Source organism: Pleurodeles waltl, chromosome 7, assembly GCF_031143425.1.
Source record: "Pleurodeles waltl isolate 20211129_DDA chromosome 7, aPleWal1.hap1.20221129, whole genome shotgun sequence".
Lineage (NCBI taxonomy): Eukaryota > Metazoa > Chordata > Amphibia > Caudata > Salamandridae > Pleurodeles > Pleurodeles waltl.
The window spans coordinates 675,186,228-675,203,402 of NC_090446.1; the positions used below are offsets into that span (position 1 = coordinate 675,186,228).

The following is a 17,175-nucleotide window of genomic DNA, read 5'->3' on the forward strand; positions in this document are numbered from 1 at the left end:
TAAGGATGCTATGGAGAATGTGACAAACATTTTAGCTCAGATGTGGGTCCTGTGTACCCTGTGCCACTGGAACCAAGCTATACTCGACTGATGAGCCCTAACAGGGGCAAAACCAGTCTTTGGATAATTGTGTTCTGGCTGAAGGAGGACCAGACCTGGCTGTTTGGGCGGGACTGTTCCTACTGGAACAGAGTCAAGACTGATTTGCATTTAACTGGGTCAAAACTGAGGAGGCGCAGTGGGAGAACGATGGACTGGGATGCAGCCCGAGTAATAATCAGTGGCAGAGTTAATTCCTCCATCACATCCATCACTTTTTTGTACAGTTCAATGTGAACCTTTTAGCTCAGCAAGATGTTTGACAAGAGTGTGACTAGGTCCACTCCATCTTTCCAATAATTGGCGAAGGAGCTATGATCTTCACAATGTGATCTCCCAAAATTGGTTATAGAGCTATCCCACTAATAAAGTACAAGGGCAATGCTATTCTAATTCCCCAAATAGCAATTTCACTAGAGCACTTGGAAACTATGTACATCATATTTGAAGGATAACTTGCAGCCCAGGACTGTATCCAAGCCAAAGAAAGTAAAACAGACTAACAATTCCCATCTAGAAGTTATCACCACATTCTTGTGGCATGTGATAACTTAAATGGGAATGGGGGTGCCACTGTTACTATCAACAAGGCTTAGTGTAGTCATAATAAATGGTTGAGTAAGCAGCTTAGCAACAATACATGGGCGTTGGTTGAACACATACCCCCAAAGATGAAAATCTACACAGCAAAGAGTATTCCAGCTCCATCCTGCGTATCAATCTGTGGGTACACTAATCTACTTTCTTACAATAGGCAGAGGAAACCATATTATTCAGACAGTGTTAGGCTTACCATAATATCCCTTGAGTTTTTATATGTCTAGACAGAGTCTGAGGCTCCAGAATGCAGAAAGCACATATGCATCTTCCATTGTGTGTACTGTGTAGTGACTACTCAGGACACCTGTTTTTCCTTTTTGTAGCACTTTACAAATTTTACAAAAACGAATGCAAAATGATTCACAAAAAACCTTTATTTTTGGGAGAATAGTTTCCACCATATTGAGACATGTAGTTTTGACTTGAATAAATAATGCTAACGCGATTATCTAGTTCGGTGTACTTACACTAGATATTTTAGTTAAAAGAGCCAATTCCCGCACGCACTCTTCTAAGTAATATTAGTAAAACTAGATGAAACATTTCACCAAGTCTATGCCACATGCAATTGTAAACATTTAGAGACTGATCTCGTCCCCAATGCTCATCCTATCTCCTCCCAGGCACCAACTTTGCAAAAGTATTTCACCTTAATTTATAAATATTACAAAAGTCAAAAGTAGGGTTAGAGACATGCTACTACACTCCATACCAGTGCCTTTCTTCGTCTAGGAAAAACCATACATGCACATAGTGAGCACAGATATGGCTAATTCTTTGAGTCTGGAAATAGATAAAATCTAAATATCAAATTCAAGTGGCAAACACTTAATCATTCACCCTTGACAACGCCGGACAGTCTAGGAAAGAAAGGGGCAACAGTGAGTTTAAAAAAGAGGCAGGAAGGTGTTCACATCTGCCTTACGGGCAAGGCAGTCATGTTTAGTAGTGCTTTTCAAAGCGTATTTCTTCAAAAGAGCATCAATCACAGGTAGCAAGATGCCCCATGGAGGGTGGGTTAGAGGGTAGGGCTTAGGATGTTTCTCCAACTCCCCCTCAACCTAAAACTCCTCTTTAAATCAACCAATTCAGTAATTGCTTCCAAATGGAGATTATTCCAGTTCCTGGAAAAACTCATGTTTAAACCTGTATGCAAAAAGGAAAACACTAGAAGATACTTAAAAAGACAATACCAAGTCATTTAGTTGGAGTCATTTAGTTGGAGTCTATTACCTCCTTGATCTCCTTTGGAGGTTCTTCTTTCCGATCCTCTTCATCAGTGTCCATGGGCTTTGGCTCTTCAGCAACTGGCTCAGTTTTCACAACTGGTTCAGGTTTAATCTTTTCTTCTACTTTTTCTGCAAACAAAAACGTTTTTATAATAATAATAATAATAATAATAATAGCCACCCATGACATTATTCTTCATTTGCACATTATGCATTACAATTTTGATGCTTTCCAGCCAGAATGTAAGTTAAGGATGCCAGTTAAATCACAGATAATAATTGTAGCCATATTTCTCTACTTCCTAATAGTTCTCTTACTTTGTTTACTACAGCCCCATACATGTTCAAGGGGGAAGAAAAAGATACTAGACACTTAGTTTTGCCAGTTATACTCATTTAAACAATGTGGTAGTGGCTCATGACATTTAATGAGCACAAACACATTAACTATTAGCCAAGATGTATGTTATTGTGAGATCTATTACTAGTCCATCATAATGAGAACATCGGTGGGGAAAATGGCATTGAAGGTCAAACCTTACTTGAAACCTACCTAGAGGTGGTTTTACCCTGTATGCCATTCGTAGTCACAATACAATAGAGGTTAGGACTGTATACTTCTTTTGTACAATATAACACACTTGAATGAAAAAGATGTATAAATAATTTATAAGAATAAACATTTTTTCTATTTAAAGGCTTGCTGTGTGAACAGTAACCCATTAGTATGTCAACTCTTAAATGTGGACTTCGGGTGCTTCTTTTGTAAAATAAGCTTATTTTAGGAGGCAGAGGTAAACGAGGACAGCACTGGAACAAATCTAAAACAAATGTCAGCAACATTGAAGGAGGTGAGGGGTACAGAATGCTGCAATAAAGTGCATGCAGCTACCAGCCTAAGACACCCACAGTGAAAAGTGAGCTACCAAGAAATGACAAAAGTAGTCCATCACAGCAACAGATAAAGAAACCAAAGTGGAATTATACAGTAGTTGGTCACTGCTCTCAAACAGAAAAAGGAGGGACAAAAAGGCAGAACTGACCAATAGCGAGCAATATTTGTTTTAATGAGACTGCAACCAACAAATGAAATTGCTTTAAGCCATAAGAAGAATATTAAAAGTATACATGAGGTCAAATGCTTACGCTCTACTTAAAAATGAATTGTTTCTGGATAAAAATAAGCTGCTTACCTTACGACAGCCAGCCAGAGTAATGAAACAATAGAAGCATTGTAATGAAACACATCCTAAAAGGAACAACTATTTTCGGAGCAATGTTAAAATGTTCAAATCGATAAAAATACCAAGGTATGTTAAATACACTTTTCTTGCCATGAAATAAAGACCTTTTACCTTTTTGTTTAAGTTCTTGGGGTTTTTCCCAGGTTGATTCCAGCGTTCTATTGTTATAATAATAGGTTTTCCCTTCTGCTGTTTTATATTCAGTCCATTCAGAAACAATGGTCGCTCCAGCAAGTGTAGCTGGAGATGCTGCAATAGCAACTTGGGGGTGAATCATTGGAACCATAGGAGGAGCAATTCCTTGGAGCATACCTACAATAGTAAAAACATGTGCTAGCTTATCAGTTTTTACAAAGAAGCAAAGCAACTCTCCTTTTCCCTCCAGTAAAAGCTTTGAACAACTGGCAACTACATTAAATAGATACTCTTACAAGGCAGGTGTCAGAACTGCCCCTTTTGATTAATGAAGCACTCTTGGAAATATGTAGGCAGAAACAAAACACTAAATAGGCCTTTTAACTGAATGTGTTCAGATAGACTAAAATAAACAGAACGCTCCAGCTTACGTCAGCTAAAAAATGATGCTGTTCTGAAGGACTAAACCTCAAAGGCTAATGCCAATCATTAAAAATATATCCCACCTTAACACTGGTTTACAAAAACCTGAGAATGGCAAGGTAAGTAAATAATTCCATCATCATTAAATAGCTTTACCAAAATATATGAGCTTGCTTATAGCTTAAAATATCAAGGTTCACTATTTCTATTACCTGGTGCAAAACCTTATTTTGTATGTGACTGACACAGCATAATCCTATCTACAAGAAGCAGTAGAGCTTTCAGGTATTTTCATTGTAGAAGGAACATCTTGAATAGGAGGGGCTGTACACTCAGTGTGCATCAGACTGTTTTTATAAGTAGGAGGGTGTGGCTGCATGTGTGTCTGCGTAAGTGTGCTTTTTATGTCTGCATATATCCATCCACCTTCAAGGATGCCTGCATCTGCATACTTCTGTGCCCAACTTTGTGTACGCTTCCACTGGAGTCCTTCTAACTTTATGAGCATACCTCTGCATTATAAACATTTATAAGCGAAGGCACAGAGATGAGTGATCTGCCCCGTATCACAATTTTTGCACTGCCGCAAAATAGGATACTAAAACACAGCACTTGAGCTTGAAGGTACAGCAACCTAATGACCAGATCTCACCTCCAACTTAGGTCTTGATTAAAAGTATTAAAATAACTATTAGCCCCAAAGAAAGCGTGTACTTTCAACTTCTATACATGAACAAATGACTGGATCTTGAAGTAGTTACTTTCTCTGTTACCAGAAATAGGATAACCATAGAATAAAACCTCATACACGACTGGACAAATATTTCACTTGGGTCACCTCAAAATCATTGCTCCTCCACCTAGCTACAGAATAACTATAAAACATCCACCTAATTCTCAAGCAACAGGATAATTTTCAACATGCAGGTTTCTAGACATGAAACATTTGTAATAAAAATTACCTCCATGTTACTAAATGTCATGTACACAGACATCACTGTTTCAATGAAATTGTTAAGAATACTGGCAAATCCAATCAACACAGTGTAACAAATGTATAACTTAGTCTGAAATGCATAGTCTACTTACGTTGACATAAACAAGCACATTCACATGCATACAAACTTACAGAAAAAAGAAACAATTTTTGATTTTAGAAGTTACCGGTCTTGGTGGTAGCAACAGTCTTTACGTATGGGCAGCTGACTATCTGCATCATTGCTACACCTGAAAAGTGGATAGGGAAACATGTTGAAAAGCTGCCATTTTATGTGCACTACCATAAAAGGTGAGAGAATTACAGTCATCAATGAAAATTTAAAAAAATTTTTTGTCATTAACACAAATTAAGAAAATTAAATACTGTAGTTGATGCCCTGTGATGCTCCAAAAACATTCTGTAGCATTCAGTTTTACCCTGCAAGTCTGCACTATTTATGTGCACACAACTGCCACGTCATGGAAACGCAGTCTGTGCATTTTAGCATATACTGAAACACGTTTGTAGTACATAAACATTAATAAAATGTGTATGGCACAGAAGCATGTGGATGTTAACGTGCACGGTTACCTACAACTGCAAAATAATAATCACTGCTCAGGGAGAAACTAACAGCTGGACATAGTGGCATTCCAGTGTGTCAGGGGAGCAATAATGAAGTCTGAAAGGCTAGTCAATCTGTGATCCACTACAACATCCACAAAACTTTGAATGATTAAGAGAGAAATCTCAAACCTTTTAAACATACTAAACGATGAGACCCTCACCTAAGAGCTCAAGAAGGATGCTATGCTCACTACTACTATTCAAATTCACATCAGAATCAAAATATGCATTTGATTTTGATCACAAAATCAGGGTTAACTATGAGGAATTTTCATATCTGCTCAGGAAAGAGCAGAAGTTCCAACCTAATTGAAATCTGAAAGAAGTCCCATAAGATTTAGTGTCTTAGCCCATTCCAACTCGTCAAAAATTGCTGAGACTTATTTTACACTTGAGCTGATTTCTAATCTAAAACATATGAAGCCAAAGTTACCTACCTCCAAAAGCAGATTCATCACCTTCTGATTAACCCTCGGAAGCCAAACTTGATTCATAGATTTTTTTTCAAGTACTTGTTCCAGCACATAAGTAGGTGGTGGCATTGAGTCCTTGCCTGCCTCCAAAAGTAACAGTGCGGCACAGAATATAGGCACTCCATGCCAATGTCAATTTACCTTTCCACATTGTAAGAGGCATAGCAACAGTGAAAACGTGCCAAATATAATTTGGAATCTATTCATACTCCTAGTCCACTCTACAGAATGGTGGAAGGGAGAGCAGTGAGAAATCTGAAGACCGATACAGTATCCCACAGAAGGAAAATGTTACTTCTCAGTAGACATCTGTTCATGGCATGTAGTGCTGTAGATTCACATGCTGTGCATAAGCTCATCGTCTAGTGTTAGAAATTTTTGGAGTCACAGGTTACGATGAGCCAATCGTCTAGATAAGGGAAAACATGAAGTTGTTTTCTTCTGAGATGTGTTGATCCCACTGCAAGGCATTTTGTGAATACTCTGGGAGAAAGTTGTGACTCAGAAGGGTAACAAATGTTTTCCTTCTACAGCAAGTCTTAAGAATTTTCGGTGCGCAGGATGAATGGGAATGTGAAAGTAAGCGTCCTTTAGATCCATGGCTGTCATGAAGTCTCCTATATGTATTAGAGGAATAACGTCCTGAAGAGTGACCATGTGAAAATGTTCTGATAGATTGTAGTGATTTAAGGGTCTGGATCTAATATTGGTCTGCAAGACCCATGTTTTTTTGGGAATTAGAAAATACAGGGAGTAAACTCCTACCCCTTGGTATTGTAATGGTACTGGTCCTATAGCCCCTTTTAAAAGAAGGGAATTTACTCATTATTTGAGGAGGGTTAGATCTTGTTAGAGTGTGTGTACGAGGGAGTATATTTGGTGGCGTGGAAATGAGCTCCAGACAATAATCATTTTACACAATTTGAAGTACCCATTGATCTGTGGTGATCTGAGTCAATTGGTGGTAAAAGAGTTGTAACCTTCCCCCTAAAGGAGTGATGTGGTTTAGTATTGAGTCATAGTTTAGAGACTGACGAGGAACTTCTAGAGGAAGATAGCTTTCCTGTTCCTTTGTTATTGTTTCCTCTATATGACCCTCAGAAATAACCTCTGATGTATTGTGAGGTGGGTTTAGTTTGACCTGTGGTTGGTTCCTGGAATGAGGACCTGAATCCTCTACTAAACCCTGCATAACGAAAAATATTTTTATGTGTCTGGCAGTTTGAATGTCCTGGTTTAATTTTTCAAGTGTGGTATCCACTTGTGGGCCAAATAAATGCTCCTTATCAAAGGGCATATTTAGAACTGCCTGTTGTACTTCTTGTTTGAATCCCGAACATCTAAGCCATGCATGACATCTTATGATGAGACTTGTATTAATACTACGTGCTGTCTTATCAACAGCATCAAGTGCACACCTAATGGAGTTATTAGGTATTGATTGTCCCTCATTTACAATCTCTACCCCTCTTTTATGAAGTTGTTTTGGTAGGTATTGTAAAAGTTTATCCATAGCATCCCAGTGAGCACTGTCATATCTAGAAAGTACAGCTTAAGCCTTGGCAATTTGCCAGCGATTAATTGCTTGAGCTGCTACTCTCTTCCCTGCAGCATCTGATGTTTTACTTTTTTTGTCAGGAAGAGGGGTGTCTTCTGTTGATTTACTATTAGCTCTTTTCCTTGCAGCAGATGCCACAATAGAGACTGGAGGAACTTGTGTCTTTATATACAGAGGATCAGTGGGTGCAGCATGATACTTTATCAACTCTAGGAGTGATAATACTTGCTCTAACAGGCTCTTTAAATATTTCATCTGCATGTCCAATCATTCCCGGTAACAATGGAAGAAATTTGGTTTGTTTATGTGTTGCACCAAGGGTGTCAAATAAAATGCCTTCCTCTATGGGGTCAGTGTATCCATTTACATTATGATATCCTGCTACTCTTGCTATCACTTGTTATGATGAAGAATCCTCAGGAGTTGAGGGTCTGGCTGGTAAAGATCCGGATCATTCAGTGTAACGGGATCTGGATCATACTCATCCCATGGGTCTTGCTCGTCTAATGCATCCCCTATATCTTGTGATCTCCTCCCTTCCCCCCAAAATGTGGTGAACTAGTGAACTAGGTGGTGTGAACCCTAAATGAATAGGTGGAGAAATAGAAGTATGAGAAGAAGTCTTTTCTTTAGTAGTCTTCTTTGGAGGTGCAGAGGAATCAAGACTTTCTTCAAAATTAATTTCCTCTTTAGAGGTGGCGGAGGTGAAGCTGTAATCCGCCCTGTTCCTTGCTGAATCTAAGTCAGGGCTGTCTAGTGCCCATAACTTCCAAAATTGGTTCCACCTGTAGGTGTAGGGATGTTACAGACTGTCCAGAGTCAGTTTGAGTCTTTTGGAGTTTTTTGGGCTCTGAACCTTTTTTCGGATGGAAAACTCTTGGTGCCGAAATTGTAGCTGTTTGGCGTTTCTTTTCCAGTGTCAAAGCGGTCTGTACCGAAATAGCGTACAGTTTTTTTTTTTGTTGTCAATGCTGAAGTGGAGCTACAGGAGGTCGATGCCGAAGATTTGTCTTTGGCTTTATTTGGTGCCAAGCTGGTATGCAGGGGCATCAGAATAACCACCTCAGCCCCAACCATGGCTGGAATGCAGCTGCGGACCGATGACCTCTTGTTTTATCCAAAGGGAAAAGGGGCTTTTTACTTACAATTTGTGCTGGCTGTAAATGTTGACTTTCGATGTCCGATTGCACATCAGAGTCAGAATCTTGGACGGAGAAGAGCCCCTCTTATTCTACATCTTCTTGTGCATGCTCTTCTCCAAAGATGTTCGTTGTATCTTCTGTCTGTTGAGACATTATTTCCATACGATGGGCCCTTCAATCTCGAAGCGTTTTCTTTGATCGAAAAGAATGGCACGCCTCCGGTCTGATCGCTGTGGTCTGGTGAAAGACACAAATTACACACCTGTGTTGGTCGGTGTGTGGAAATTTCAAGTGGCATGCCAGCAGAACAGAAATCTAGTACATTCCATCATGGCTGCATTGTTCGACACCACGTGGAAGAAGTAGGCCCGATGAGGGCCCCACTAGGCCTTTCTGCCCCAAAAGGTCTGAAAAATTTGATTCAAAGTGTAGAAAAAGGAACCAAGAGTTGAATATTAAGGACTCTGCGTTCGGAAACAATACAGACGATGATAGAAAGACGGAAAAAATCCTGTTACCGACTGTTTGGAGCCAAGAATTCGGAGTGAGAGGAACACACGTTCGAATCACACGGCGGACAAAAACAATCTAACAAAGGACTCGATGCCCATGCGCAGTATCACAGAGAAGAGGAGTCACTCCATCCTTTGACTCGAAAATTTCTTCGAACAAAAACAAGTTGTACTACTCCAAACCCAAAACTAGATGGCAAGCTTATGCACAGCATGTGTACCTACAGCTACACATGCCATCAAACAGCATGTTTCCAAAGTTAAGTAACATGTTCTTCTTTCTGTTGGATACTTCTAAGCACAGATCACCTTTTGAATAGATACCCAAACAGTACCTACCAAAAGGTAAAGGGTCTGAGGAGTGGACTCACACTAAGAAGCCCTGCGGTACTGAGGAAACAAAATGGCCTTCTCTGAGGACTTGGATGTCAAGCAAGTGATGCTTGCGGAACGTATGCACAAAAGCTCATGTAGCAGTCTGGTATTGTGTAACAATCTTCACCAACACTGTCATGGCACCTTTGCTATAGCAAAGTGATCCCACAGGTCCTCAAAAAGAGCTCTTCCTTGGCCAGGGCATTGCAGATTTTTATTTTTATGCAGAGAATGATTTAAATGGACAGGGCTCATTTCTTCGCTGCCCTCTTCTCAGCACCAATTTACCCAATGAAAAGCACGTCATCTACTTAGTACTCTGACACTGGACGTGGAATCCAAGGATATGGTCTCTTTGGGTCTAGTAAATGAAAAAGCTCTCCCTCCTTGGAGGAAATGTGGTCGAATGGAAAATGTGGGCACTGTAATGGGCTGGCCCATGTGAAAGGCGATATAGCTTTCAGCAAGAATGAAGCATGAGTCTTGAGAATCAACTTGTCAGGGAAGAAGGTGGTGTACAGGAGATACATAGAGCCTGAAATGCAAGGACATGGTAGGGAGAGTTGACTGCAAAAAGGAACACCTTTTTGTTGGTGAGCAGAAGCAGGTAACAGTTGCGCATGGGCCAGAAAAGTAAGCTCATAAGAAATTAATCAACCACGTTAAGGCCACAACAAGGCATATTAAAAAGTGATGGACACATGTAGGTCAGTTCTTTGAGAAATCAACTGGTGCCTTGAAAAATAAAGGCTAACTGTGCAAACCCAAAAAGACCAAACGGGCAGATTGCCCTTAGCTGCACCCACAGAAAAGGCTTGTTGGGCCAAAATTAGAATTAACAAAACATCAGATATCTCGGAGTGTAGAGGATCACGCTAACTGTCCTCACCAGGTCACACATTTCATCCAACAACCTGATTAGACAGATTTAGTAAAAGGACACTGAGCAGTAAGATTCACATCCACTGCTCCCGGGAAGAAGGGACTGACCCCATATTTTCCAGTTTCACACTGTGCAGTTCAGCCACTAGATGGGTATCACTTTTTGACAAATGTTATTGCTTTGTCCTTATTTCTTGGTGGATGAGATTAGAGCTAAGGGTGTCTGGCAGAATCCACATTTAATTATTGGCACTTTTACATAGCATAAACCTTGCCCAAGGAAGAAAACCAGTTACCTGTGACTGCATTTATCCAGTATTGGTACCTTTCATAGATGCATCATTCCCAGTCGAAGTGGGAGCCCCAGGGTACCTTAGGAAAGCAGTATGTAGGAATCGCCATAGGCTATAATGGCAGGAGTCTTCAATCAAATAGCCTAAGTCCTTTTGAAAAAGATATTTAAAAAAAAAAGTAAAAAGTAAACTTGACTTATAACCAATCAGGTGCCAGCACTCTCTAGAATACTCCCAAGAGAGACTCTTTCCCTCAGCCAGATTTTCAAGCGCAAGAGTGAAGTACATACTGCAATGGAAGGTAAGCCTCAAAGGGGAGAAGGGTGGGCTGCATGTTAATCTACAAAATATACCAATACTGGACCACTGGAGTTAAAGGTAACTAACCTGTTTTCTTATCCAGTACTGGCTCTTTCATAGATTCACATGCTTTTATCAGAATAGCAAGCAACACTTAAATCAACTGTCATGACCCTCAGTGGATGGTGGGCCAAGACAAAAAAAACAGGACAGAAATAGCTATGCCTAAGCAGTATTTAAAATAATATGCTCAATCTGATTGAAAAAGCTTGCAAAATTTTAAAACATGCATGTGTGAATACTTGGAGAAGAAACACAAGGAAAACAATTAGTCAGTAAAATTAACTTACATTAAGAAAGAGGCTCACCCTTAATTTCATAGATGGCGCAACAAAGCCTGTCCTGTTGCAACACGGCATATCTTGTCGAGAGATGCCTGCAAAAGGAGAAGCTTAGATTGGCAGTCGGCACCAGTGCAAGAAGATCTTGTCCACCTTCTGTTAATCCAGCTCCCATTCGTAGCAATTGTCCTCCTTCCCGCTGAGTGAGTCTGCAAGAGCATTGCTGGTGCCAGTTACGTGTTCTGTCCCCAGAGAGATTGTGTGCAACATTAGCTAATCCCAGAGAGCTTAAGCTTCTTGTGAAAGAGATAGGGATCATGTTCCTCCCTGTTTGTTGATGTAATACATGCTGGTCGTGTTGTCCATGGGGACCAGCACAGATGAACCTGATATCAATGGTAGAAAAGCTTGGAGAGTAAGAAAAATTGCCTTTAACTCAGAGACTGATATGCATCAGTTTCTGATAATTTGACCACTTTCCCTGGATGCACATGTCTTGCAAATGACCACCCCAGGCCTCTAGGGAGGCGTCCGTTGTGATGAAGTCTGGAACTGGAGTAAGGAACGCCAACCCCTGAGAAACGTGATTGGTGAGAGTCCAACACGGTAATGCTTCTACTATCCTTAGGGTAACATTTATCAAGACCTCAAAGGACCCTTGGGACTGGATCCACTGATGCTGCACTTCCTCCTGGAGTGGCCTCATCTTTATCTGCGCTAGATGTAGCAGGTTTATTGACGAAGAAATCCTCACTAGGAGTGGAGTCTCACAGAAAAAAAAAAAAAAAAAAAACTTTCTTTTGGATATTCTCATAGCTCGATTGGATAAGGTTTGCTGTCTTTTGTCTTTCTTCTGAAAGGCAAGCCTTGTTTTCGACTGTTGAGTTTTGGACCCAGAAACATGATTGAGTGTTGGAATGATGGAGGACGTTTGGTGGTTTAATGTTAGCCGTAGACTGTGAAATAATGCAAGGCAGGCGTTGGTGGCTTGGAAAGCCTGCTGTGGTGTTGGCGCTTTTAGCAACCAATCGTCTAAGTGGAGAATACGTGAAAAACCCACTTGAGCAGTGCAACAGCCACTGGTGCGAGATTTTGTGAATATTCGTGAGGCCGACTTCAGTCCCAAAGGGAGAACTTTGAACTGATAATGGGTACCGGTTACGATGAAGCAAAGATATCTGAGATGCCGGGGGACTACGGGCATGTGAAAATAGGCATCTTGGAGATCTAACAATGTCATGTAATCTCTGTTGTTCAGAAGGCGGAAAATGTACAACAGGGTTATCATACAGAAGGATTGTTTGCGAAAACATGTCTCTGAAATTAAGCTTTCAACCAACCCTGGTGGCGCAAAACCGCTGCCCCGGCTATTTGTCGGATGTCTGTGGCAGAAATGTCTAAGGCACAGTCGATTTCTGCCGATGTACTTTCACTCTCTTGCTATGTTTTCCTAGCTTCAGGTTGTTTCTCCTCCAGGATGAGATCGATGAAGCTACACATCTGGCAGTCATAGCGTCCTAAAAATGCTAAGGTTTTGGCTGCACAGACAGTGATCACCAACATGAGGGACAACCTCTTCCTTACATTGTTCACACGCCTGCCTCTCTTATCCAGCCGAGCTGTAATAGGAATGGATGGATTCTTGGAGCGCCACTGGGCAGCTTGGAACACAACAGAGTGACCTTGGAAGCCCTATTAAAAAGGCCAGAGAATCTTCCAAAGCTTTATATTTCTTATCCAGACGAGGTGGTACTGGGGCTGGATTTTTCATTATTTTTATTCCTTTGCTCCATTTATAATTAATATTGGGGATTGCCCTTACAGACTTTCTGGCTTGCTCCTTAAAATCATGGAGAAAACAACCTTTGTGGGGGACCGGTGTTGGCAAGTGAAAACGAGTGGCATCCCTATCCATCAAGTTATGAAACCCTCTGATACCCTAAGGTGGAGAGTCCGATGGGTTGGGGGTGGGGATGGGAGGAGTTATGGTGTAGGGGCTAAGTAATTGTCCCACTCATCGGGTGCTGAGGAACAATGATTTCTCCCTCTTCTCTCCTCATCTGAGGAGGTATCATCCTCTCTGGGAGGTGCAGCTATAGCAGAAGCTGCTGTAAACCTAGGTGTAGCTGGAGGTGAAGGCATGTTTCTTGGTGTAGCCGGAGAGGTAGGCTGTCATGGTTAGTCCAGAGTCAATACCAGAAACCTTAATTTGAAGTCCTGAAGCATGGCTTGACGGTCCTGAATCAGGGACGTAGGCATTGGAATAGCTCGTATTGTCTGCCAGGAGGGGTTTAGTATGACCCATAGTCCTGCTGGTCATATTCGCCTTCGTCATCTTGGTATTTGACGTGTAATTCTGATGTACTGCACACATCCCCGAATGATCCCTCATCCTCACTCTTTCCAGTCCAAGAAGTGGCTAGGTAGTAAAGTTGAAACTTTTCAAGTAGATGTGTCGTCAGGATGCAAAGTAGTCTTTGTGACTTTAGTAATCCTGATTGCAGTGTTGAAGATCAGCAGAATCTAAAGAGGTGGCACCAAAAGTGTATTGTGGCACTATCTCTTTTGAGGCAGATGCAGTCATTGACGGTGGCACCGTCTACACTGCGGTCATCGACGACAGATTTGGTCTGGCATCTTTGGTTGCATAAAGTACCTTTGAAAGAAAAAAAAACTGAGCAGAAGTCAGGGAGACTCCCTTCACACAACATGCAGTAGTTAGTACCCGATTGGTCATAGGTCAAGTTTTTTTTTCTCGTTTTTTTTCTTCCCAAAAGGACACAGATAGGCTATTTGATTGAGGGCTACTGCCATTAAAGCCTATGGTGATTCCCACATAGGACTTTTCTAGAGTAACGTGGAACTCCCCCTTCAACGACGGGGAATGGTTCAAACATGTAAATCTATGAAAGATCCAATACTGGATAAATGAGAGCACCTAACAGGTGGACTACATTACATCTTATTTTTATTAGGCAGAGAAAGCTGCTGAAATTCACAGGATGCCAAGACCAAGATTCTGTTTGCAAATAAGTGTCTAAGACCACTACCATTTTGTAAAAACCATAGTACTTAGCATCAGTAAAGTGACAGGGGAGAAGGTGGCCGTCCCCTCATTGTCAGCATAATGTGGAACGTTCTGGAATCTCTGAACTGCGGCTGAATGTAAGACAAACAGTGCCTCAAGTTTCCAATAGTACTGATGTCGAGGAAGAGGATGGTGATCACTGAAGGTCCAGTTACTAGAGACCTGGACTAGCACAGGGCAACTTCGTCTCCAGAACAGAGATGGGTATTGGAACTGGATCCAGAGCAGACACCACTAGAGCTGGGAAACGTAACAGCAGTCAGTTCAAGCTTTGCCTCTAGGGCAAAAGTACAAGCATTGGTCAGCAGTGGAATGGGTGATGGCACAGGAACAATAGGAGTGCCAAGGCCAGACACAGATGGCCTCGGAGTCTGACTCTTCCTATGGACTCGGTCCTTGGGAGTATTCACTACACATCTTCTCTCCAGTACAAGAGCGGCAAAAGGGAGAAAGTTCACAATTGGCTTTCTTGCGCTATTGTTATGCTGCAAGAAACTGCCTCAGTGAGCAGTCCTTTCACTTGAAGTGGGACTGCTGTTTGGGGAGCAACCTGCCACGCATTTGATGTTCTCTGACAGTGTCGCTTTCAACTCCCTCATAACCTACGGGTACATCATGGAGTATTTGTTGCACAATAGAACCATGACCGGAACCTAGATACCACAGGCAAACATTGTTGCGATCTGTGATAGACAGTTGCAGGGACCAAAGCTACAGATCCCTATCAAAGGTGCAGAAAAAGACGAACAGAAATCAGCATGCACAGGTGACTCCTAAATGCAGCTTCATGACATCACTAGGTGGTGAGTGGCCGCTGCTCGAGCAAGTTGTTGAAAATAAATCCTGCCCAGTCGGGCACCTTAGAATATTCAAAAGGTGAGGAATTTGAGGTTAAAAGCACAAATCAGAAATGTTTAATTTCTCCCCATAGTCTAATGTACCTGTAAGATAGAAAGTACATTTTAAGCAGTGCCACCTTTCTCAAGATCCACACCTTTGCTAGCTCAGATTTTCTATGCTACTATGGATAATAAAGGACAAGCATAACCTTTTGAAAAAGCGGAACTCAATATTCATATCTGGCCTCTTAAATGTGCTTAGTCAGAGGAATGTACTGAAGAGCAGCTGGACTGCCAAGAGAAGCACATATGTCAACATGAAGGCACAATTGTAATTCTACAGCTGTGCTTTAAGTTGTGGATGATTAGCATATCTGTCCCTTCATGTTTCCCTCCCTGGAACACAGTTAAAAGTGGAACTGCTTGCTTCACATATAAGAACATGGCTACATCAACCTCCACCCCCCACCCCCACCCAATCGTGACAAAGTAACGCTATTCCATTCCAACAGAGCTAGGACAGACAACCTAGAAAAGACCTGGATTTAGGGAATGAATAATTGATATTTATGGATTATGAGCTTTAGAAAAAAAAAAAAAAGTCTACACGTACTAAATGAACACACACTCATGGCCCAAACTACTGACATGAAAAACATACCCAGAACCTTCATATAAAACATTTTAGGATATTACAAGCTGAGCTCACTGGATTAAACAGAATCTTCCTGCTCTGACTCACTCATGAAATCAGTCCTGCAACTGTGGCCTTTTTTATTATGCCACAGAATTTGGCACAACGTGGTAAAGACTGACTTTAGTAGATTACATCGGAAAACCCTTACAAGTGCACAGGCCCAGGCAGAAAGACAGAATGGGTGATTATTTGAGGCAAAGTATAATTTTGTCATCACTTCAGTCACGGGGCATAGGTAACTGTCTGACAAAGGGAGCTCCAACAACAGAAGATGTAGTAGATTTTGGACCAATTTCAAGGCAATTCAACTATGATGCCTTCAGAGGCGAAAGCAAGAAAGAGAAACATGGTGCTTTGTGAAGATGCATTCAAACCCTCTACACTACTCCAAACAAAATCTCATCAATTTAAATAATTTACCACTTTCTGAAATTACAAGTGAATTAGAAAGCAAGAGGCACTATGACCGCAGAGCATACGGTGTTCCTTTTATCAGGTTTACTTCACAGATCAATACTTTTCAAATTTTAAAGGAAGTACTTCCTGAAAAAGAATAAGTATATATGACTGTATACAAATTATATTGGATTAAATATAGTCAATGCACTAAATATGGATTTTTCATTGACTGATATTCTGTCTACTAGCAAGCAAATGGAAATTCTCCATGGAACTCCCACTGTGTCTTTTAAGAATTACATTGTTTAACAAAGTCTTAGAACTTAATATGCCACACAATCTTCAAATAAAGCTAAACCGCACACCTATGTCAGATTGAGCCTTACCATGAAGAACATCTTAAGTTTTAAACCGTATGTGTAAGGAAATGCCTCCTTGGCATGGTTACCCCCTGACTTTTTGCCTTTGCTGATGCTATGTTTTGAATTGAAAGTGTGCTGAGGCCTGCTAACCAGGCCCCAGCACCAGTGTTCTTTCCCTAACCTGTACTTTTGATTCCACAATTGGCACACCCTGGCATCCAGATAAGTCCCTTGTAAGTGGTACCCCTGGTACCAAGGGCCCTGATGCTGAGGAAGGTCTCTAAGGGCTGCAGCATGTCTTATGCCACCCTGGAGACCCCTCACTCAGCACAGACACACTGCTTGCCAGCTTGTGTGTGCTGGTGAGAACCAAACGAGTAAGTCGACATGGCACTCCCCTCAGGGTGCCATGCCAGCCTCTCACTGCCTATGCAGGTATAGATAAGTCACCCCTCTAGTAGGCCTTACAGCCCTAAGGCAGGGTGCACTATACCATAGGTGAGGGCACCAGTGCATGAGCACTGTGCCCCTACAGTGTCTAAGCAATACCTTAGACAATGTAAGTGCAGGGTAGCCAT

General features: G+C 41.4%; 1 protein-coding gene across 2 annotated transcripts in view; it reads right to left on the reverse strand.

Moving 5' to 3' along the window:
- Window positions 1–17,175, reverse strand: part of TCERG1 (transcription elongation regulator 1) — a 737,036-nt gene that overhangs the window by 516,502 nt on the left and 203,359 nt on the right. For both annotated transcript variants that reach the window (XM_069244676.1, XM_069244675.1), the window contains exons 6-8: window positions 4,895–4,957; window positions 3,284–3,484; window positions 1,933–2,057 (exon numbers count right to left, since the gene is read on the reverse strand). In XM_069244676.1, coding sequence (XP_069100777.1) covers window positions 1,933–2,057; window positions 3,284–3,484; window positions 4,895–4,957 — 389 coding nt within the window. The remainder of the gene's footprint in view (window positions 1–1,932; window positions 2,058–3,283; window positions 3,485–4,894; window positions 4,958–17,175) is intronic.